Source organism: Candoia aspera, chromosome 6 (assembly GCF_035149785.1).
Source record: "Candoia aspera isolate rCanAsp1 chromosome 6, rCanAsp1.hap2, whole genome shotgun sequence".
In the NCBI taxonomy this organism is placed as follows: domain Eukaryota; kingdom Metazoa; phylum Chordata; class Lepidosauria; order Squamata; family Boidae; genus Candoia; species Candoia aspera.
This window is the reverse complement of record NC_086158.1, coordinates 41,795,509-41,820,468: the sequence shown is the minus strand read 5'-3', so window position 1 is coordinate 41,820,468 and position 24,960 is coordinate 41,795,509. Positions and strand designations below refer to the sequence as shown.

The following is a 24,960-nucleotide window of genomic DNA, read 5'->3' as shown; positions in this document are numbered from 1 at the left end:
TTGGTTGCGAAGCGAGAAGGAGTAGGCTTCGGTTGTGGTTGGTCTCATTTTCTTTACGGTGAAGGCCGCCCGGAAGTAGCTCTTCGGACAAGTTGGGGAGAAAACAACCAAAACGGCGGAGTTTAAAACGGCGGCTGGGCTTCCTCGAGGCTACTTGAGCCATGGCGGGCACAGCGCTCAAGCGGTTAATGGCGGAATATAAGCGTGAGTAGTCGGGCAGCGAAGGTGGCCGGGCATTGTGTTGCTGTGTGCGAGAGCGGAAAGAACGAGTGGATTGACCGCCTTCCTCTCAGACGCCGGCTGTTTTTCTAGCCCAGTCACGCGTTGACTCCTTCTGGGCCCGCAGAACTGTCCCCACGACAGCTTTGTCTGGCGCGCCGGCGAAGGTGGTAGTGGGGGGGGGGGCGTTGCGTGTCTTCCTATTGGTGAGGAGGCAGGCTTGACTGGCTTGGGCCTGTGCCTTCTCTTTCAGATCCCCCCCCCATTCCCCCCGTGGTTTAAATTGCCAAGTCAAATTTTAAATGTTCGTGGTGGGGTTGAGCTAGAACAGTGTTTTTCAAACTTGGCAACTTTAAGATGGGTGGACTTCAACTCCCAGAATTCCCCAGCCAGTATGTTGCCAAGTTTGAAAAACTGAACTAGAAGACAGAAAGGCAAAATAGAAGGCAGATGGAGAATTGAGCCAGAAAAAGACTTTTTTTGCTGTTCTCAGCTTAGAAATTTGCTTTCAGGACCACATCCTGATCTTCTCATTTCTGAGGTGATTTAACACCAGAGCATGATAATCTGCTTCTGGTCTATGGTGGAATAACTGAGTAATGTCTGTAGGTCAGAGTCACTTGGACCTTTTAGCAAGCTTGGATCGCAGCGCTTGAACCTGCAAGGTAGTGGGGATGGTTGCTTTTGTGTGATGCTTTTAAACATCAGGAATTCTTACATGTGGAAAGGGAGCTCACCAGGAGTTTAATGTGTGTAACCGTCCTGAAAGGTAATAACTCTTTTCGCATACAACCTCATCTGAAAATGGCTGTTTTCTTTTTCATAAGGGAACAAACATGGAATGGTCCAGATTAGTATAGTTCATGAAGCACTTTGCAACGTTTTTTCATTGCGTGGGTAAGCTGGTTGAACCTATTCAAGGTCCAAACTGCTGGGTTGTGGCTGTTGTTGAATTGCCTCTGTGTAGGACAGCTTTTTCACATCTAAACGAGATGTGAAAAAGGAAGTGGCATTTCATATAAATCAAGCAGAGACATTATTTCCATATTAACTAACCCTCAGAATGTCAGGTATGGTGACTGAACCAGCAATGTTTCCTGATTCTGCATTGAAGCACAGTGGTGAAGCTTATGTCTTTATTACAGGACAGCCTAGCCTAAAGTCAGTGCTCTCCATCTTCTCATAAGTCTGAATCCTTGGAGGGTTTGTGTCAGTCGCCATGAGTTCTGAGTGTGCACAACTAGTTCTTTCGTTTATACTCACAAACGCTGTACAAAAGCAATAACTGTAATAGGAAACATTATTTTATTTTTTCAGTGTCTTGATAAGATGTATATTAAATAAACTAGGGGTAGCCAAATAAACTAGAGATGGTCTCCAGATGTTTAACTCCGAGTATCTTTTGGCAGCATGAACACTTGTGAGGGATAATGGGAAGCGTAGTCCAAAAATAACATCTGGAGAACTCTACATTACCTGTCTCTGTGGTAAATGGTAGAAATGAAACTGATTAGTACAGTGAACTCTGTATATAATAACCTTGTTCAGTCTTGCCTTGAGATGTGATTAACTATAAGTATCAGGACTTCGTGAATGTCAGTCATGTATTCTATCAGTCAACCATCAGTCCATATATATAGAGGGCCATGATTACCTCAGTTTAAGAAAAAAAGTCTTAATTTGTTAAAAGGTCCTTTGATATTCATGTTGCATCTTTTCCACTAGAGAGAGCAATAGTTCCTCTTTTCACCTTGGCTGGTATCTCTCATTCTCCTTTTCACCTGCCTTTCTACTTTAGTTTTTTGTTTTTCTAGAAAATTGTTAGGGAGCTAGACATTTGGTTGAAGATGAGACATTTGTTGATAAAGATTTCACAGGAAATAGGAAATTGAATAATTCTCACCTGCTAAAATAGAGGAAATAAAAATAAAAATAGATTTAAAATCTCATCTTCCCTCTTTTTGGTTTCAGGGTTACATATCTATGTAACTTAATATGCATGATAGAACAAAAAGAATAGAAATGTGTTGTATGTTAAGATTGTTTTTGTAACATAGGTAACTAGACTTCAAAGAGAAAAAGCAGGAAACTTTCCAGAATTTTCCAGATTACACTGCCATTGTAATTGTGCAATCCTGTGCATAATGGAGGAAGATTTAGCTGTGCTTACTGCAGCCTACTCTCTTGTAAATGTATTTGGGAATACCCTCTTAAAATGTAGTCATGTGTATTGTTCACTTCTATTGTAAAGATTTCCTTTGCTTATTTGACCGTTTTTACTAGGCAGAAATTATCAAGGTAATGTAAACTCTCTTGGCTAACTGCTATACATTTTGTTTTTATGTTCTGAAAAGTATGAAGTATAAATAAATTTATACTTAAAATGTTTATTCTTAATTTTAGAATTGACTTTGAATCCTCCTGAAGGCATAGTAGCAGGTATGAAATTCTATTTATTATATATCTGAATCTTGAAATTAGAAAGCCTATAATAACATAAGGTTTTTTTTTAAATAGGGCCTATGAATGAAGAAAATTTCTTTGAGTGGGAAGCTTTGATAATGTAAGTTATTTGAACATTGTACATTTAAATTATGGATGGATTTCCACTGGTGGACATTGTAAATTAAAATATGACTATGTGAATTTTCTGATAATCAGAATGTCAAACTTTGGAATTCTTCTGAAACAGTTCAAGCTTTGGTGTGTCTACCCACACAAGACTCTATTATGTTTGCAAATTTCCCAGTTTATAGAATTCTATAGTGCACTCATTTTCTTGTCTTAATAAGAGAAGATTTTGTAAGTTGCCCAAAGTCATCTGCAGTGGGTAGCCATAACAAATATAAGTAAATAAATAATAAAAGGTAGAATTTGCTGGTCAAGTAGGTTTCATTTTATTTGCTCTTAAATGCTTGTGTTGGTCTTTTCTACAGTGTCTGAAAGAACTTTCAGTGTTTATTGTATGGGTTTATATAGCATGGAAGTACCCAGGATATATTATAGATATGAAGACGCCAGTGCATCTTCTTGGGCAGACTTATAATGTGGAAGAAGAATTGCATTGAAGTCTTCTCTTTCACTAAATACAATCATTGCAAAATGCAATTGAATACAAAAAGATAATCTTTTGTATTGTGCTTTTACCTAGCAAATTTATAATGCAGTAGTTTCCATGAATGACTTTATGGGGAATACTTGACCTTAGAATGGCATACCAGAAGTGTTCCTTGCCACAACCACCATCAGCTCTGAGCTGAGAGCCAGGGAGCACTCTGTGAATATGGCTCTGCTTTTTCAGGGAGAAATTATAATCCCATCCAAAACAGACTGTATTCAAGTCCATTTTCCTTTTGATCAACAGCATTTATGTCTTGTCTGGATTTAATTTCAGCTTGTTCTCTTGTATCCATGCTATTATTGAATTTAGGCAACATTCAAGGGTACCAACTGCTTTCTTAGAATTGTTAGTGAGGAGCAGCAGAGTGAGTATCATTAGCATACTCCTGTGGTTTCATGTAGTTGTTGATCAGTATAGTAGACAAGATTAAACCTTGTACCACAGAGTAGGTCAGTGCAGCAGTTGTTGACTCTGCCTGCCAGAATTACTGTGAAACAATGTACCTAAAATCTAGTCCTGCTAAATGTTTCAGAAAAAAATATAATAAATTATAGATTTGAACTCTATCAAGAGATCTACTGTAGGAAGAATAACATGGCTGCATTTCACACACAGACCCCTTTCAGTTTTTGACTAGGGCATCCACCAAGGTGAAAGCAGTTTCAGTATGATGCCCTTCCTGAAAGCCTGATTGAAATGAGTTCAGACAAATAGTATTGTCCATATGTGTCTGGAGACATGAAGCTGCCACCATCTTGATCACCTTTTCCAGAAATGGAATATTTGAGAGTAGCCTATGATTACACAGCTTTCCTGGGACAAGGGATTTTTTTTTCCAGTTGTGGATATCTAAATAGAGGGGAATAAATTCTACCTGTAAGGAAGCTTTTATTATCCCTCTTAACCATGGGCCAGTCCCATTCTAACCAATTTAATCAGGTAGAAGGGGCAAGTAAGCAATTTATAGTTTTTACTTTTTCCATGTCCTCATGGTTTAGACACTATGTGACCCATTCTGAGGTTTCATTCACTTGCGTTCCAGCAATTTCCCCCTCCATCATTATCATCTCTTTAGTAAACCAAAGCATTGATTTAGCTTGTGAGAAATCCCAAACTACTCCAAAGCAGCAGGTTCAGCATAAAAATTGTAAGCCTACAGAACAAAGTTGAAGTAATCCAGTGCCATACCAACAATCTTCATGACTGGATCAGGAAGAGAAAATTCTAGGCAATAGGATGGATGGGTCATTAGCAGTATCCCCACCTTGTCTTGGCTGCCCAAATGCAGCAGCATGCACTCAGAATTGATGGACTGGTGGATGGAGTACGTGGTCAGAAGATTTATTCATATAAACTAAGGCTTTTGGAAGCATTCAGAAGAGATGCATTGGAAAGGATGGGAGTGTGAACCAAGTTGTGTTCTTTGAAGCATTAAAGGAGCCATGTTTTTTGCAAGACTCACATGGCTGCTTCAGAAGATCCTCCTGGCTGTCTCCACTTGCTAGAAATACAGAGTTACGGGCCTCATTCCATGAAGAAGCAGTGCTCTCTGGAATACTTCCTTGGGAGGTTTGATCTGCAGTTAGGGAAACATCCTGATGGTGCAGCACACTGTGTTTTCCTCTCATAGTCTACCTGGGCAAAGTGAATATCTCCCCATCTTCAAGTTTCTGAGAGAGGTTGGTAGAGAGAGGCCTCCAAGACATTTGCTTTGAAACAGTAACACTATCAGACAAATTGTAAGCACCAGGATGATTTGCAGTCCCAGCTTTTCTCTTTGGAAATGTACTGTCCCCTTGGCATTTGACTGTTTTCTTGGCCTTCTGAATTTGTGGGGCTTTAAAATTACACAAATGCAATATATTATAGAGATACTAGAAGAAATTAAAGATCATATTTAAAGTAGCTGACCTGCACATTATTTTTTCTTCATATAGTTCATGTATTACTGTTACAGTAGATTTTAAATTTGCGCTGTTATTTTAAGTTTTGACTCTGCTCCTGGCTGATTGAACAGAAAAAGATGTTTAATTTTATGTGCATTAGATGCACAGTATTGTAAGAAAACAGTTTTATTATGATTAATACTTCAAAAGAATATGTTGCAGCATTTAAGAGAATGGTTGGCCAGAATTTTGGAATTTAAGAATTGTGATAATTTTTTAAAAAAATTTTATAATTAAACTTAAAAAATATTGCAATTAACATTTCTTTAAAAATGTTTACAGTATTTTCTATACACTAAATAGCAATATAACTATATAACTGTTGTATAAAAACTATATAGTTTTTAAAAAAAAACAAAACTGTTGTAATAACCTTACTTGAAATGGCTCCCAAAATATGAGTGATTTTTTTTTCTTGCAGGTTTGCTCTGTTGAACATTTGCTTAATAGATCTTCCATGTCTAATAAACTATGCTTGCTTTGAAATGTTCAGAAACAATTGTTAGAATCTCATGCAAGTGTCTAAAGCATATAAATACACATCTTTGATATCTTCACTCCAAATTACAAATGAATTAATTTGACTATTAAATTAGACTTATGATGAGGGAGAGGATATTATTGTAATAGTTTTCCATTGTAAAATTGTCAATCTCCATGTTTTGGATGCTGTTGTATGCAAATCAATTCATTTAATTATATGCAGGCTAATATTTTTTTCTATTCCTTATCAGAATATCTTAGCTTTGGAGTTGATGATTTGAAAAATGTTAGCGCTCATTACCATAATAATGTAGCCACTAAAATAATATAAATGTAGTCATTGTTGGAACTTTATTAGCCTAAAAGCTAATTTTTAAAATAACAGCTTTAATCCAATATCTCCAAAGGCTATCTAGAAAAGTAATTATATATTTTAGTTTATGTATAGTATTTTAATATGTGAGTTTGTTTCAACTTGGAATTCCCCTTTGTGCATTAGGAAGTGGAAGGGGTGGGACAAAATGAAAACAGAAGAAATAAGCTTCCTATGAACATAAAACACTGATTATCTCATTAACTGACTTCACATAAATGTATGTTTATTTAAGTATATGATTGTATGAACATTCTCTACCTTTTTATTTTCTTTAATAGCATTTTGGCTTTGTATACTGCAAAGTTTTGTGTATATTATAGGATACATGTATATCCTGATGACTGCATAAAATTAATGCTTATTCTGAGGCTTTCCATTTTATTTCTTGTTGTTTAAAGTGAAGCCATTGACTCACAGTGAAAACTCTTGTACTTTATTTCTTTACATTAAAAATAATTTATCGTTGACTTTTTACTGACTTCCAGGATGGCTAGGAACACCCCTCCTAAAGAGATACAAATAAACTGCAGGCAGTTGGTCCAAAAGCTACCTCTTTAGTACTTTAGAAGCATTTATCTCAAAATATTTTTTGTAATAAAGTTACAGATTTCTGAATCTCTTAGGTATGATTAAAATTCTGGAAATCTTATGCAGGATCAGGAGAGGAAAAGGTTATCGACTTACTCATTTTTCATATATGAAATAACATAATTGTGAGTAGCTTTTTTTGCTTAATAGCAAAAAAAGCTTAAAGTGAAAAAAAATTAATGACAGAAAAATTGTGAATCTCGCATTCAAGTACATCTAGTGAAATGTGCTCTGATTCTTTTTATTAATATACCAAACAAGATGCTCATCATAATAGGATATAAATGTGTGATCTGATTTTATTATGGGTTTTGTTATGGCTTCTAGCTATGGTGACAAACACAGTTTCTACTCAAGGAATATTGAACTGCTGCTACCTATTGCATAATGTGCTTGTTAAATATGAAAGTAACATAAGATATAGTTATCTAAAGTTGTATCAATATTTCCACCAGATCAATTAAGTTTAAAAAAACATCTATGTGAATGAATACTCTAATAAGATTCTATCAAATATGATAATTTCATTTTCATCTGATGAAATACACAGTGTATCGAGTAACTACCAGCTATAACTCTCAGTCGAGTTCAGTTTTTTTTTCTTTGTTACTTTACTTTTGTGTGGCAGGCCAAACTAGAATGGAGTAACACTGGAAAGAAGAAAATCACGAATTGCTTAGCTTGCAGGAGCCTATATTCCCATGCCTGGCTGCAATCTTACACCCTTTGTGAGTGAGTACACCCAAATGAGTATAGTGAGGCTTTATTTTGAACAGATATATGATTCTTCCATAACATTGCAAGGTCTGTTAGCTGATACAGCTGAGATGATAAGAACTGAGGTCCTTCTCTAGGGGCATGGTGGATGCGCTGTGCAGAAGAATAGCAGAGTGCATCCACGAACACCAACTAGCAGTCAGAAGACACGATGAAAACTCCTTAATCTCACAACACATGGACAGACTTAACCATACTTTCAACTGGGAAACTGAGCATCCTAAACCAAGCCAAATCCAAAAACACTAGAGAATTCCTGGAAGCCTGGCACTGAGACAAAGCAGCCATCAACAGACACAGAGAGGTAAACAACATTTACATACCATTCAAAAGGGACAACAGAAAAACCAAAAGACCAGAACACCTCCTCGCCAGCAATCAACACCCAGATATGCAAAGATTAACACTAGGATTAACACCAGATGAACAATCAAACAGCACAATACACCCTAATCAAGGAACTATTAACTCAGTCAATAAAGCAGCAAACAACAGCCCAATCAAGGAACTCCCAAGGAGAGAACAACACCACCACCAACACAAGCTGGACAGTATATAAACAGAGAGCAAGGCCCAATCACTTTTCTCACTGAAGATGTTGCTGAGTCTGGCAATGAAATGTCTGCAAGAAAACAAGGCTCAGAGAGCGCCAAGGACTCCAGAAATTGTTCTCAAAAAATCTTGCAGGAATTTGAGAACAGTGCTTAATAATTATATTGGATGAACATATTATTTTGGACAGAGAGTAGCAGAATGTGAAGCCAAGTGAAATAGTTGAAAGACTTTGTTGAAATAAACCTTAAAGGGAGAACATGGCAGATTTACAGTATAAGTGAGATTAGAGAAATGTAAGAGGAACATGAAAACATGAAGTATAAAATAAGAGCTGTATACAGTAGTGATATTTTTCACATAGTAGTGATATTTTTCACATAGTGATACTTTTCACATAGTAATCACATGTGAAATGTGTAATCACATTTTCACAAAGTAAGTTCTCCACAGATAAAACTGTTACTCTTTAAGAAGCCTGTGTGCATGCTGTTCATGTTCAGAAGTTTTCCCCATTAAGTTGCTGGAAAGTACTTCTATGTTCCTAGTGTGTATATCTAAACACGGTCATTTAAAAATTGGGTGTGCATTTTGGATGTGCTTCAATTCAAGGGCCTTAAGCCAGGACAGCCTGCATTTCCTAATTATGTATTTTGAACTTGCTTTTATTATTTGAGTTGATGGGTTAAATTTTACTATATACACCTTTTCATAAGGCCATTAGTGAAGTTATCTTAAAAACTTTGGTTATTTAAAATCTTTTAAATGGCAGCTTTTGACACCTTTGTCCATGTTGAATAAACAGTGTCTTCAAAGCAGCAGTTTCAGTACTTGCTAGCAATATTCCTTGACATGCAGGTACTAAAACCTGGAACATGCCCTGGAGACAGATTGAATATAATTAAATAAACACACCCTAGCAATTATGTAGTGTTGTGACCTTCCTTATAATTTAAATGTGCAAGCTTTGATTTCTCAGCCCTTCAGCTTTTTGTTTTAGTGTAGAGGTAATGGATTTGGGAAAGTTTATCCTAACCTCCTTTAGGCTTCTTTCCTAAAATAAAATAGTCTGATGAAATAGGTGTGGATTTACTATATGGACCCTTCAGTGCAGAGCTGTTGTGCTGTGACTATTACCAATAATGAAATGTAGGATGATGGGTAGAGAGCAGAGAATTGCTGTCTTTTTTGATAATTTCTGTTACATGTGTTTTATTTAAACTTGAGCTTCAGATTTGACAAAAGCTAAACCAAAAGGGACAGGATTCAGTAAATGTTCAAATCTTAGCCCTTCCAAAGTTCTCTTAATGTTTCAGAATTTTACAAGAACATTATGTAATCTTTATTAAAATAATTAACACTGAGGAGGTGGCTTCAGTTAAGAAACCTGCCAAATTTTACAGCAATAGTACCAGCCATACTTGAATAAGGGGAGTCTTATATTTTAGAGAAGCTGCAGTGCTTTAAATCATGCATATTCTCTTTGTATTAACTAAGACTCTCACTGTTTAAGAAAAATACTGTTCTAATTTGAAATTAGAGAGCCAGTTTTATCTTAAGAAAAAAAAACAAGCATTTATGGTAGTTATACTACATATACAGACTTGGGGCCTTTCCTCATTTGCATCTAACTGCAACACAAATATGCCCTGACTTTTTCCTCCTGTATCTGCAGGACTTTGCTATCATCTAATCCACAGCCCATAGTTGAGACAGCCTTAAGTATCCTCATTTGTATTGATGTTAAAATAGTGTTTTCCCCCTTATCCTGACACTGTTTACCATGGATACAGTCTAACATGCTTCATTGACTTTATTGCTGATGCAGTCATGTGAATCTTAGAGGATGAGACATATTTACCATCACATTGCTGATCCTTGACCAAATATGTATCAGAAACTTTTAATTCTGATATGTTAATCCACATAGAGGAAAATTTTTAGACAGCAGTGTTAATGGACAGATAGTATTTTTTTTATTAATCTGAATTAAATTGAAATGTCAGTTACCATTTAAAAAACATGTTTAATTATAACTGAGCTTTAAAAAATCAAAACGTATTTGACTAAAACAAGTTCTCATATATCTTAATATTAACTTTTATAGGGTCCCAGAGATCTTTGATAACTTTTTTCCGTGGATGTATAATAGATACATTGAGTCTTTAATATCTTGCCTTAAATTTCTGAATCAGTGCAAAAAAGCTATTCACTGTGAAATGATTTGTTTCCACCAAGTAGATGATACTATCTTGCATATATAGTTTCATTTATCTCCATACTCTTTAGTATTTAAATGAGCTTTAATTTTTTTTTTTAGTGAACCCTTCAAACTTTACATATTTACTCTCTCCAAAGCAAGGGGCTTAAAAAGGTTCAGTTTTTACTAGCACATGGAATGAAACTGTAACATAGAACAGAGGGTTTTTTTTCATGTTGGCGGCATGATAAAATGTGTGGGAAACTTAACTTATGTACATGACTTATCATTGCAAAGAAGTGATGTAAATAAAGCTGAGGAAGTATAATTTTCATATAATTTTATTGCCTGTTTTATTTTGTATATGTTATATGTTTCAGTATATGCTTTTATCAATTGTTTAATTGCTTGAATTCTACTGTGAACTATTTCAAGGAAGTGGCATACAAATGTTTTAAATAAATTCAAAATAAATTCCAGAATTGACTGGCAATATGGATGGCACTATAATGTGATTAGACAAATGGTTCTGAACCTGAGGATCACTAGTGTGTGAGCAGGTGGTCTTTGGGCAGAAGGGAAATAATTTAATATATCTTCTTGTCAGATAAGTAATATTTTCTCCATTGTTAGGCCTATTGTAGGTAAATATACCCTGATGACTGCAATATATTTCTGACTGAGCAGAATATATTATTAGAAATAGCTATTCTTAAGAAGCCACAACTTTTCCTGATTCAGCCTTAGTTCCTGGTATGCTACTCTCAGAATTAGAAAATGCACAGCTCATTGAAGTTCCTTATCTTTAATAGCAGCTGTGACAGGAATCAGGTTGTCTATTTTGCCTTGGTTAGAATAACATCTCAAGAATTTGTGCTATATCAGACTTAAAAATGAATGTATTTGCAGGGGGTAAATAATAGAGGTGTGCACAACATTGTAGGATCTAAATGATCTTATCCCCAAACACTCTGTTTCACAGTCAGAAAGGTTCATTTCAAGGATGAAACACTTCTGGTAAGTTTGGAACAGCATTATCATACTTCTGGTAAACTTTGAATGTTTTACAGCTGGAATATTTTGACTATGAAACAATTTGTATACCTCTAGTACATGGTTGCTTTCTCAGTTAGTGGAACAATAGAATAAGTATTCCTGAATAGTTTTTCTTATTTCAAGTTGGAAATTAATTTCTCTTTCACAATTATATGAAAACAGACCTGAAATTTAATATATACTAAAGCTTTGAAGTGTTATAGAATGTACATATTTCAGTTGTGTGGCTAATTTAATATTGCTGATTTTAAAATATTAAATAATCTCACACTTTTTTTTTTGTGCTTCAAGGGGTCCAGAAGACACTTGCTTTGAGTATGGTGTTTTCCCTGCTATTCTGAGTTTTCCTCTTGATTATCCCTTAAGTCCTCCAAAGATGAGGTTCACGTGTGAAATGTTTCATCCCAACAGTAAGTTTTGCCAGTAGATGATGCATTGTGTTTTCATATCAGTAAAGAGGCCTGTTAAGTCTACATATGTATCTAGTATTATTCATTTAGCCTTTTCCCCCTAAATTATGTCAATCTGAACCCTTTTTTAAATGAGGTGGGTTTTTTGCAACATCAACTAGGATGCAGACTTAAATCACTTACTTTGCTTTAGGATTTTGCTTAACTGTTTTGCTTACACTTAATTTATAAGTAGCTTTGAACTGTGGGGACATGCATTTCTCTTATGAAACTCTATATTTTATTTATTTATTTATTTGATTGATTGATTGATTGATTGATTTCTATAGCTGCCCATCTCAGCAACTGACTCTGGGCATGTCACCAAAGGTCATACAAGATTGCTTTCTCTGCATAGAAGCATCTACCCTACTTGTCCAGTGCACATATGTTGCCAACATCTTTTAATAGCCTCCTAGATAGGCAAGCTGAAGGGGTCATGAACTCGTAGGCAGTGTTTTTTTAATTGCATCCCCATATTATGGAATAGTCTCTCTGGAAATTAGGCTGGCACTCACATTGATAGCTTTCTGGAAGATATTAAAGACAAGCTGTTCCAGAGGGCCTTGGGGATTGAACGGCTATGATTGCACATATTGTAGTCTGGCATATTTCTGTTTTTACTTTTTATTTTTACTCTGTTTTCTGCTTTTATGATCTAAACAAATCATTTTTTGAGTCTGGAAGTATACCAATACAATAAATGAAATATTCCTTAGAAAGTATATAATTAAGTTATAACTTTATAATAATCTTTGCCTGCTGTGCTTACGTTACCTCCACAGAAGTAATATTAATCTATCAAAATTTTGTCTTCCTTTCCCTGAAGTTTGGCTATGGCATTTAGCCTTAGGTATGTGTTGTGAGCCACCTAGAGTTGTGCTCTAAGATGGTGGCTATACAAATCTTTTAAATAAATAAAATAAATAAATAAAAGGCAGCACCCAGTTTTCACCCTAGAGCTATGAAAAGGGAGTAAACATAGCAACTTAAGTATAACAATTAACAGTCTGCTGTTATACAATTGTATAAAATAAAAATATGTGGTAATTATTTTATTATTTCATGTTTAAAAACCTGGAAAATGTGTTTTTTCCCAGACTTTGGGAATATCATTAGTAATTTTTATTTACTGTTTGGTCTACCCCTGTTTTATTCAGTGCCATAAACAAACAGTACCAGAGATAAATACAGGAGTGATGATTAGAATTATTAGAAAGTTCTGTTGAACCACATGTCCATGTAGTCACTAGGAGTTGAACTTGACTCAAGGGGGTCTTTATTGGTTATATCCAAAATATAATAAATAAGAAAGATAAACATCTTGCATGTTGCACTCATTTACAATTACTGCAGGCACCAAACACTTTCAGCTGGACTTTCCATTAAGATTTAGTTTTACAATGTGAACTCTTAATTTTAGCAAACAACATGTTTCAAAGTATATCTTGATTTAGAGAATACTATCTTGTGAATGTCACTAAGAACAAAGACAATAGAGTATATAAACATTAGAAGAATATTAGCTTTTCAGAATTGTTTTATTCCATTTACAAATTCACAGATGTAATTTATTTTAAGTAAAGTCATTCACAGAGTAAATGCAACTTCTAATGATTTCAGTCAGTTTCCTTGTGAACAGTATAGAAGTGTCATAGCCTTCTTCCAGCATGTTTTTGACATCCCATTCTAGCCTGCAGCCATGGTATTCCTTGGTAGTCTCTGATTCAGATATGAACCAGGCCTGACCCTGTTTAACTTTCAAGCCCAGACTAGATCAGCAAATTGCTGCTGAAGCTAACTTATTTTAAACACAGCCATAATTTTGCAAAGCAAGTTCTATACTTATTAACTCATAAAGACAGGGCTTCCCTCTTTTTTCTTACTGACTTCTTGCTACTTTATGATGAAATTGGTATTTGCCCTGGTATATGCTCCTTGTCTTGTATTCATCTTTACTTCTTCCATCTGTCAACTTTATTAATCCTATAAACAGCTACTTAGCTGTAAACTACTATAATGCCATTGGAAAATGAAAATATATAGGAAAGCTGCAGTGATGTTTATGGTTCATCATTAACTCCAGCCTATAGGGAACAAAATTAGAACTGAAAGAATATATAATTGCTGTCAGATTTTTCAACAAAGGTCTGTTTGGTCAGATGGTTTCCATCTCTTATAGTAAAACTCTTTTTTGTTGTTAATATAGTCTCAAAATGTTCTTTTTCTATTGACAGTTTTCTTAAATCATTGTTGTACTAACTTGAAAAATACTTCCCAGTTTATTGTCTGATCTTCTCAGTTTATCCAGATGGGAGAGTTTGCATTTCCATTCTTCATGCTCCTGGAGATGATCCCATGGGCTATGAGAGCAGTGCAGAACGATGGAGTCCTGTGCAAAGTGTAGAGAAGATCCTCTTGTCAGTGGTTAGCATGCTAGCAGGTATGAGAAAGGATAGCATTCATAGAGACAACAGTGAAGGTAATTTAAAAAACACAAATCCTAGCATATTTTATGCCCAAGTTGTTTATCCTAGATTAATGGTTATAAAGTTGGTCTCAGTAATGACCCATCTAATGCTAGGAACTATGAAAAATTAATTTGAAGACTCTTTGCTAAGCTGCTGGAAGGCCAAGTTGGAAGGGCCATTCTTGAAAGTTGTATAATCAAGGAACTTTTTATTTTAGATATTTGGCTCTGGCTTATATTGCGCGTGGAGCGACATGAAATTAACAACATTTTTATTTTCTTATTTTCATAGTGTTTTTCATTAAAAATATAAATATAGAATTAAATTTTAAAACTATAATTGATTGAAGTAATTTAAATAAATGAATAATTGAGACAGATTATAAAATCAAAGAAATATCTAGGCAAGTATGTGTTCAGTTTTCAGCAAAGACAGTCCATAGAGAGGCTTACTTAATTGCTTACTTCACACAATGAGTGTGACAATGGAGAATACTCATCCATAGTTGAGTGAACATGGGCAAGTTGTGGTCTAGTCAGTAGGACATTCTTTCTGAACAAAAAGCTTGAGTAGTCCTATATGAAAATATGTATGGTTCCTGAGCTGTTTGGAGCTGTATAAATTAACACAACCTTATTGAAAATTGCTTGGTAGCCTGTTATAGTAATATTGAGGTTTCCACTGCATATTATACTACTCTGGCATAGATATCACTATCTAGGAGAGTTTATAGTTGTCATATTAGTAGTCTTGGCTACTGGGTCTTCCTTCCAGCAACATGGCTGATCCAACCTGAACAGTTGAAATTCCTAACTCCCAGGAACCATAATATCAACAGGCTCTTGGTTTCACCAGGATTCAACTGGTAAAAGCAGCTTGGGAGGTGACGTGTGGGTGGCTCCAGGTGTTGGTGAATGCATCCTTGAAGGAGGGAGTGTTACTGGCATCTTTTGAAGAGGCGCTGGTTCATCCCCTCCTCAAGAAACCATCACTGGACCCTACCATTCTGGACAATTTTTGTCCAGTCTCCCACCTTCCCTTTCTAGGGAAGGTGGTTGAGGAAGTGGTGGCATTACAGCTCCAGAGGGTCCTGGATGAAACGGACTATCTGGACCCCTTTCAGCTGGGATTCAGGCCCGGATATGGGACAGAAACAGCCTTGGTCGCACTTATGGATGACCTCTAGTGGGAGCAGGATGGAGGCAGCGCATCCATCCTTGCTTTTCTTGACTTCTCAGCGGCTTTCGATACCATTGACCATGGTATCCTTTTGGGTCAGCTCAGGGAGTTGGGGGTGGGCAGCGTAGTTTTGTGTTGGTTCGCCTCCTTCCTCCAGGGCTGGTCCCAATCAGTGTTGATAGGAAGTGAGAGATCTGGCCTGCAGCCTGTCATGCGCTGCCTGCCTCTGAATAATACTCAGACACTGGTTCGTGGATCAGGCTCTGATTTATTCACAGCGCAGTTACAGCGTCGGAAGAAAAAAGCTGAGAGTGACAGGAGCGCGCCGGTGCGGGGTTTAAATACCCCGCGCCGGTCAGCGCCCCCTCACTCGCGGTCACGTCACCCCCCTTTGTCCAATACGTTGCCCTGCCGGTGGGTGAGGGGTTGTGAGGCCCCGCTGGCGTTCCGGGATCGCCCATCATCGGGTTTTCTATTCATCCGGTGATTGCTGTCAGCTGGGCGATCTCCGTTGTATTGGCGCTGATGGCTTGGGTGTGCTCCGTGATCCGTTTAGTTATTGTTTGTTGGCCGTTAGTCGTTGTGGGTTGATGGCTGCTTATCTTGAGCCCCTTCACCTCTTTCCTTGCTATTGTCATGTGTGCCATTGCGCTGATGACTTCAGCTCAACGGCACTCATGACACAGCCCCTCCGTTGTGGGTGCCACAGGGTTCAGTGCTCTCTCTGCTCCTTTTTAACATCTACATGAAACCACTGGGTGAGATCATCCGTCACCACGGGATGAGGTACCATCAGTATGCTGAGGATACTCAACTGTACATCTTCATCCCGGGTGACGTAAGTGAGGCTGTGGCCACCCCCTCTTGGTGCCTGGAGGCTGTGGGGGTCTGGATGGGGAATAACAGGCTTCACCTGAACCCTGGCAAGATGGAGTGGCTGTGGGTTAGGAGCTCCTGGGTAACCAGGAATTTACCATCTTTGGTTCTGGATGGGGTTGCACTGCCCCAGACAGACCTGGTGCGGAACCTGGGGGTTCTCCTGGACTCATGGCTCCTGCTCGAAGAGCAGGTGGCAGCGGTGGCCATGGGAGCCTTTGCACAACTTCATGTTGTGCACCAGCTCCGCTCCTTCTTGGATTGGGAGTCCCTTCGAATGGTCACTTATGCCCTGGTCACCTCCTGCATAGACTACTGTAAGGTGCGCTACATGGGGCTACCCTTGAAGAGTATCCAGAAGCTGCAGCTGGTCCAGAATGTGGCCGCGCGGGCAGTTTTGGGAGCCCCAAGGAGGGCACATATAAAACCATTGCTGTGCGAGCTGCATTGGATGCCAGTTTGCTTCCGGGTTCAATTCAAGTTGTTGGTTATCACCTTTAAAGCCCTACATGGCATGGGACCAGGCTACCTGAGGAACCGCCTCACCCCCATCACATTGACCCGTCCCACCCGGTCAGGCAGAGAGGGCATGCTACGGACCCAGTCCATGAGGGATTGCTGATTGGCAGGGTCCAGCAGGAGGGCCTTCTCTGCCATGGCACCCGCCCTGTGGAACAGCTTACCCCTGGAGATAAGACAGGCCCCCACTCTCCCAGCCTTCCAGAAGGGGGTAAAATCATGGCTATGCCACCTCACTTGGGATGGGAGGGAGGACAGCCATTCTTGGGGGTGGCTGGTACAGTGATCGTGCCAAGTACAAAATCTGATTCCCATCTTGAATTTCACATTTTATATCTGGTATTTTTAAAGTTTTATTGCTATTTAAGTATATTTACATGGTATTGATTTTATATTGGATTGTTTTTTACTGACTGTTATTTTATTTGTAAGTCGCCCAGAGTCGTTGTGTACGAGAAGGGTGGCAGAGAAATTTGACAAATAAATAAACTTCAGCCTCTTTGTCCTCCAGACACCATCTGAGGAAGATCCTGTGTTCTTTTTCAAATCTTTTCCTGGTAGAATGGAACTTTTTTCATTCTGTACACATATAGTTCTCCATGGATGCTAACTTTTCAGTTCCTTAATATTCTACTTGTTCATGATGGGAATAGGGTAAATATTTAAAATCCAAGATCTTTCCATTTTCATATTCTTTGTGCACAATCAGAACTTACAGCAAGTTGTTTAAATATTTAAATCACTTGATTAAGTGGTTTGAAAGAAATATCAAGGTATTTTCAGCAAACTGCAGTCTGAAGTTTCCTTTTTCTTCTTATACATGTGGATGTAGGAAGGGAGACATAAACAGATGTGTCAGATATTGAGACCACTTGTGCTTCTAATGCTAAGTCATAGTAAAGCATGGCATCTGAATGGAACCTTAAAAGTGCTTTATGTAGATACTTAGAAAGAAGGTCCTGATAATTTGTATTTGTTGTAAGTGATTGTAGTTATTGAACTCCATTGTTTTGGAACAATGCATGAGCCGAAATAAATTTTGGAATTCTTGACCTTATGTAGGTTTTACTTATAGTGGTTGTGGGTTTTTTTAAATGAGAAACACTGTAAGTAAGGAGATGTAATTACTGTCTTTTTTCCCCTGTTGATCAACCTTTCTTTTCCCCCCATTTTAGAACCAAATGATGAAAGTGGAGCCAATGTGGATGCTTCTAAAATGTGGCGAGAAGACAGAGAGCAGTTCAACAAAATAGCCAAGCAAATTGTCCAGAAATCACTTGGTCTTTAAAAAAACACAAAAACAAAATAAAACATGAAACTTGACAATCCTACTGTTGAACTTTTTACAGACAGAGAGCAATAATAGTACTCTGAGTTGGTACCAAAAGGCAAATCTTGCAAAATTGTTCATGAGTTTTTTGCATGCACCAACTCTTTTACACTTTGGAAGAAAAATCGTTCTCAGTTTAAGACATACCAGTAGATGGATTGCAAGTACTGTAGTGCCGTAATCAGTTTCTATTAGTAAAAACTTGTTGTTATATCTCTCCAGTTATATTTATAATGATTATTGTATTACCTTTCATTGCAGTACCATTCACCTGTGTAAGTAGTGGGATTGAGACGATCTGTGAATACCTTAGTGCTTAGAAAAGTATTAAAATATTGTTAGTGGAACCTGTTTGCTGCCAATGAGAGTTATCCTTTTAAGGATATTTTATTTACATAATCTAATTTAAAAAAAAGAATGTTGACCTTCAAAATGCTACACAATAAAATGAACGATCTTTGTCCTGGGGAAGAAGTGGTCAGTGTAATCTCATTTCCTGATATAGCATTCTGCTTGCCTAAATGAATAACATTTTATATGATTGGGCTTAAAGATATTCAAAATCAATATAGGTCCTCCTGAGGCATAAACTGAACTTGGTGTAACTCCAATAGGCTCAGTGTTACTTGAACAATCATTATTCTTAAAAATATTTGTTTTCTCTGATAGGCAGCCCCTACCCATGATAGATACAAGAAATAATAAGGTGACTATATTGCAGAAGAGCAAACTTTTCCCAGTTCAGATCAATGAGCTTTTGTGTCTAATATAAATAATCACTATTAAATCTAAAATTGTCTACTCAGTAGTTCGAATGGAGCAGCATTCAGTATGAACTTTGCTGAAGAATTAATGACTTCTAATATCAGTTATTCTTGTAATTTCCTAAGGGTGCAATTAAAGGGAATATGCACATACACACACACACCATTCCTCTATTCATTGATTTAACTGGGCAGAGTTAGAGCAGTAAGGAACAGGTTTGTGAAGGATATTTCATGCATATTGTAGAAATCCACTACATTAAGAGGATCCCAATTGCTCTACATCTGTACTTCTTTAGGATGTAAAGTTCAAATATATCATGTAGGAAATATCTTTAACAACTGAATTAAGCCTTAAACTATACTTAAATGTTTCAGTTCAATCAAATCAGTGTTTCACATTTAAATCAATATTTTATAGATTGGCAGTAAGGACTAGTTCAATAAAATACATTTTAAATTCACTTCATGTAACTTATACTGAACTTGACTTGGTATCATCCAAAATGGAATTGCATCCATTGAATTTTAGGGTTTAGTGGTATACTTTGGCCAGTTCACATATTATTGTAATAGTATGTTTCCAATGGAAATTAGTACCCTACTCTGACTGTACCACTGGAGAAGGGGAGTCCCGGCCTTTCCCTACTTATATGAAGCCTGATCTTCTAAGCGCAATGCCTTCCCATTGGATGAAAATCTAAAGTATATTGAGATGTGGTGGTGGTGGTGGTGGTGGTGGGAGAGAAATGTAAACGGGTGTAGATTGGGATGGTGTAAAATGATGTAAGTGTTTTTCCAAAATACCATGCTGGATGTTGCTTCTCTGCGTGTAGGACTTGTTTATTCATTTTAGAATTTGTATGGTGCAGTTTGAAGAATGCAACGTACCTATATCCTTAAAGGAGAGCGTTATAAACTTCTTTTACTTATTTCTGGTTCAGAGTTCTGAGGAAAACCATCTGTTCATATACAATGTTCATGCATATTTTTCAAAATCATAATTTAAATATAAAATGAAAATAAGGGCATATTTTTCTTAAGAATACAATATTAATATATTAATAGTTTGGAAAATATTGTACTTCATCATGGAACAATGTGGAAGAGGGTGCATTTTGCTGAAGTTAAATGCCATCATGGTAAAATGCAGATTGTTGCTGAGAACAAAAGTATATGAGCCAATTTGGGGTTGGATATTGTAGAGATAATGTCAGTAACACTCCTAATTCAATTGGCATTTGATGGGAGATTGTTTAAATTTGAAGAGAGTTATTTTTAAATTGCCTATTAGGACTGGAAAGCATTCAGAAGATGTGCTTTGCCAAGTGTGTTAGCATAAATGAGTAATTTGAAGTATTAAAACAGCTGTATCTTTTGCCAGGTTTATCTGGCTGGTTCAAAAGCGGTACCTGATTGACTGTGTGTGCATCTGCATGTGCAAACTCCACTTGTGGGGCCAGGCTGTGATTGCACATGCATGCAGAATCAGGGAAGAACCTTGCAAAAGATGGAGATGCTTTAACACTTCAAAGAAAGGTGCTTTGCCCTTGCTAAGACTCTGTGCTAAACATTTCTTTCCAATGCCTTCCACAACCTTTTTTCAACTATGTTTGCATAAAACACATCAAAATGTTTGCCTGCTTTGAAATAATCAATTTTTGAGCTTTGCAATGTGGGTCCTGTTCTATAGCAGGATATGCTGCTCCTTCAATGGGAGAGTGAACTGCTGTAACTTGTCCTCTCTTTTTTTCACTTATGAATTTGCTGCTACACACTTAAGAACAGCTCCTATATAAAAATGGGTGCATTTAGAAATGATGTATTTAATAATTAGATAATAGATCCTTGAAATTTATTTGGCACATAAATATTTGCATACCTTCATATACAGTATAATATGTAACACGAATACACTGGGAATGTATAACCAACACAAAGAATAGATGTGGTCTCCCAAAACTTTTGATGGAGCCCCTTATAATTTGTAGATGAAATGTAATTTCTGGTATGATAGAAAGGAGAAATTGCGTTAAAATAAATTAAACCAAAGTCATTCTTCATTGTGGCTCTATCTATTTTTTTGGAAAGGGACACCTCAATGCCATTCAAAGGCAAGATGCAGCCAGTGGCCTCCAAAAGACGATGCACTCGGATCTGCTTCTACATACACATGGGCAACAGTTTGTAGCAATAACTTGCTGGATAACACACTCACAACTTGGACATAACAATAACACTCATTGCTCAAAATCTCTGCAGAAGAGTGGCTTTTTATCTGGCCTCATAAATATTAATGGAGGGGGAGCCATTCTAGTTTCAGGGGCCACAGTAATTCAGAGAATGGGGACTGTCATAGAAAAAAATAGTTACTGAGCCCCCACCCCAAAAGGAGGGGACTTGTACCGTATTTGAAAAACTACTATTTATTCCATTGATGTAATGTGCAGGCTGCAGTTAATATTAGGTGACTGACTGCATTCCTGCAAGGCTTCCTACAGGACACTGCTTTGCTCTTCAGTATGAATTTCCTCAGTGCGTAAATAGTAGAAAAAGACTGACAGCCGTACACCTTCCTAGTATATCTACCGTTGTACTATTAAGCTGTTATCTTAAAATAAGGTGAATTTATTAAAGTTATTTAATAACCTTCCAATAAGGTTATTAAATAACTTTAATAAATGCTTTCCTAATTAAGGCAAATGAACTAATTGATGCATCCACTTTAGACTGTACTTCATTGAATATGCATATGATGGTGCAATATGCCTGCTATTGGAAATACTTGACCTGGCTGATTATTTGAAAAGAGGAAATCCCATTATCTGGTATTATTTCCCTGCCTCTGTGAGTACTAAATTTAGTAATTACCTAACCAGTTTTGAAATAAATTTAGGGAATGACATAATGATGTATCTAGCTGTTCTTTTTGGCCAGTTTAAAGCTTTGGACAAGAATGTGTGATGGTAAGTAATGCATTGCAAAAAAAAAAATCACTATGCTTATTTCTTAATTTTTTTAAAAAGACCATTCATCTTGTTTCTTGACAAAATAGATGTTACTGAAATAGGCATGCAAGTAGCTTTTTAATCTACATTTTTCACCTTTCTGTTCAGATTGTTTGCCTAAGGTTTATTGTTGCAACAGTTGAAAAGGATGTAAAGAAATGCTTCTGCCTGGCAGAGGAGGCAATGTCAGGACACAAGCACAGGCAAAAAAAAAAATTAGACCTACATTCATCATGTTGGTTCCCCCTCCTTTGAAAGGAGTAACTGCTGTACTAAAGGTGTTGGAACCACGTAAAACAGTTGAGGCTTCAGGGCAGGGCTACTCCCTGGATTCAGGCTGCCTTGTTGTAGTTGGCTGGTTCTCACGTCACAATTATCAGCGTGATGAGAAATATGTGTGTTCTGCAATCCTGCTGGCATGCTAGCTTTGAAGTTACTACCACGCACTGTAATTGACACCTGACTGTAAACGTTTTATTTGTCCTTTTGTTTGCATGTTGTCTCCAAGTATATAGGAGTAGGAAACTACGAACTCAAGAGTTACAGGCTTCATGAAAGGCACAGGCAGTGGATTGTGCTCTGTAGCAAATCTTATACACTGAATTGAAAAGAGCTAGTGGTGGCCAATAAGTTTATCTACTGGTCTTAATTGTAGATTTTTTTTTTAGCTAGATGAAAACAGTCCAACCCATGTCAACACCTGAACAAAAGCAACTAAACTTCAGTGACTTGGGACAAATGATTTGCATAGTATGGATTATAGAGGTTTGTTTATTGAATAAACAGCCTGACAAATTGTCTTAAAGTTTAAAACTCCCTCCTGAAATTACAAAGAATTCCACACTGGTATCAGAAAAACCTGTTTTAAATTGCTAAGTGAACATTTTCTGTAATCTAATAAAAGGGATTTCATAAGAACAGTCTTTTAAGATGATGATCTTTATCACAGAGGGACAAGCTTTTTAATTTACTGGTTAACAGAATTAAAAACCCACAGAATAATCAAAGCACATATAATGGACTCCTGCACAAATTCTCCTGAATAAAGAGCATGTTTTAAAATGATCTTTCCCTAATTGCTGCTTAACATTCCTGGTTTAATGAGTGAGAGTGAATCTGACTTAAGGCTTCAAGCAAATCTCCCAATTCTTGCCTTTTCCTGCTGTTTTGAGTCCAGGGCATTGTGCTAAGGCAAGCTTGTTTCAACCTTGACTTGGATAGCAGGCTCTGAAGAACAGTGCTAGGTATCAAAGGTGTTAACTAGAGGAGATTTGTACAAGCAGCTGCTATGGATCCCATTTAAAATAGCCAGTCCTCCTACTGATTGACTTCTTTTTCAAGTCTCTAAATCTAGGTGTACGTATCTCAGAAATGGCCCCAAAATAGATGTGGCAATTTTGTGGTAGGAAAGGATTTATTTAATTGTTCAAAGCAGCATATAAACATTAAGGCATTATAGCAAGAACCGGTAGCAGAGGCTTCCCCAGCCTGGTGTCCTCTACATTCCCCAGCCATCTTGACTGGTAGAAGATGTCAGGGAGAGAATGAGACTCACATATTGGTAAGGCATGGTTTGTTTAACCATGATTTATTGAAAAATGGCTGAGTTTACAACCCATTAAACTACAAATCCTCTTCACACAACATGTTAAGCCAAAAACAAATCTGTAAGGTCAACCAGGCCAAAATATAATAACAGTAACAGTTTGGCCTAGTGGTTAAAGCTCCAGGCTGGAAACCAGGAGACTGAGTTCTAGTTCAATCTTAGCCATGAAAGCTGGCTGGGTGACTTTGGATCAGTCACTCTCTCTCAGCCCAACTCACCTCACAGCATTGTTGTTATGGAGAAAATAGGAGGAGGAAGGATTATGAGGTATGTTTGCTGCCTTGAGTTATTTATAAAAATAAAAAAGCTGGGATAAAAAAAAATCTAAAAAAAATGACACAGGAATGTCTATAGATTGTATAGGACAAATTTAGAAATAAAATTTGGCAACCCAGTCTTACTGGACTAGAAATACATAAATAAAATGTCTTCAAAAAGTTAATAGTATTAAATAGTAGAGCTGATGCCAAAGAGCTCCAATCTTATCTAGCAGTATTTTTACTATTTTTGATATATATGAAAAAACACTATTTGATATTACATCAATATTTTCTGTCTAGTGAGAAAAAATAGTAAACTCAAATAGCTGGCACCTTCATATACCAGAGCATCAAGAACGTAATTGGCATATCATTAATATTGGGAGTAATGCATGATACTGATTTATTTCAGTTCTTGAGAATGGTCTTGGCTAGTATCTGATACTGTGTAAGGAAAGAAATGTGTATGCCTAGCCTACAGCCTGTAAGTGAAATTTCACCAATTGATGTTTTAGCTACTTCAGACACATGGTGGTGCTTACAGCTTGAATAAATGAAACACTGTTCCTTAAAAGAAAAAGGAAAAAAGAATCAGCTACTCCAGCTAATCTGGAAGATGCCATCCTCTCTAGGAACTGAGCTAGGTCCAGTTCTTTTAAGTTTATATTTTGGTTGCTGGCTGCCCTTGATTGCTCACCACCCAAAACCATTTACTAGATGTGCAGCTGCATGAAACTGACTATATGAATTGGAACATTTCACGGGTGAATTAACCTGCATGAAAATCAACATTGGCTGCATCTCTACAATTCATTTGTGGCAGAGACAGCATGGAAAAAGGGATTAGAAGCTTCAGACTTGTAGTCAAATGACTTTATATCCAAAAGAGCTACTTTTCAGCTTTATATACGGTATCTGAATTGGAAGGCAATCTAACTCAGCTACTGAGCCTTAATGTCAACTGGTGGCATGCACAGGGACAACATAGACTAAAAGCCTATACAGACTTCCATCTAACTGGCACAAACATGCTTCAGCAACCTCTTTTTCCTCCTGTTTAATTTTATTTTTATAGGCCACCTGTTTCCATTGTGATGCTGAAGGAAGAGTTTAAAGCAGTACAATACAAACAATACAAAGAGAAATGTCCAGAAAAAATAGCAACAAAATCTCACAAATC

At 37.0% G+C, this 24,960-nt stretch overlaps 1 protein-coding gene across 2 annotated transcripts; it reads left to right on the top strand.

The window, feature by feature from the left end:
* Window positions 1–20,962, top strand: UBE2G2 (ubiquitin conjugating enzyme E2 G2). 2 transcript variants are annotated; one of them, XM_063306832.1, is made up of 6 exons: window positions 1–204; window positions 2,623–2,658; window positions 2,737–2,782; window positions 11,610–11,728; window positions 14,070–14,210; window positions 17,988–20,962. In XM_063306832.1, the coding sequence occupies exons 1-6, from the start codon at window positions 162–164 to the stop codon at window positions 18,098–18,100; spliced, it is 498 nt and encodes a 165-aa protein (XP_063162902.1). In that variant the 5' UTR covers window positions 1–161; the 3' UTR covers window positions 18,101–20,962. The 2 variants fall into 2 exon arrangements, with proteins under 2 accessions (XP_063162902.1, XP_063162903.1); XM_063306833.1 differs by lacking the exon at window positions 1–204 and adding an exon at window positions 6,269–6,362.
* The last annotated feature ends 3,998 nt before the right edge of the window (window positions 20,963–24,960 follow it).

Bases quoted from the DNA above. Each gene is read 5' to 3' on its own strand.
- UBE2G2 (XM_063306832.1), top strand. From the start codon at position 162: ATGGCGGGCACAGCGCTCAAGCGGTTAATGGCGGAATATAAGC. The intron at 2,659-2,736 runs GTATGAAATTCT...TTTTTTAAATAG, and splicing joins TCCTGAAGGCATAGTAGCAG to GGCCTATGAATGAAGAAAAT. The intron at 11,729-14,069 runs GTAAGTTTTGCC...TGATCTTCTCAG, and splicing joins TGAAATGTTTCATCCCAACA to TTTATCCAGATGGGAGAGTT.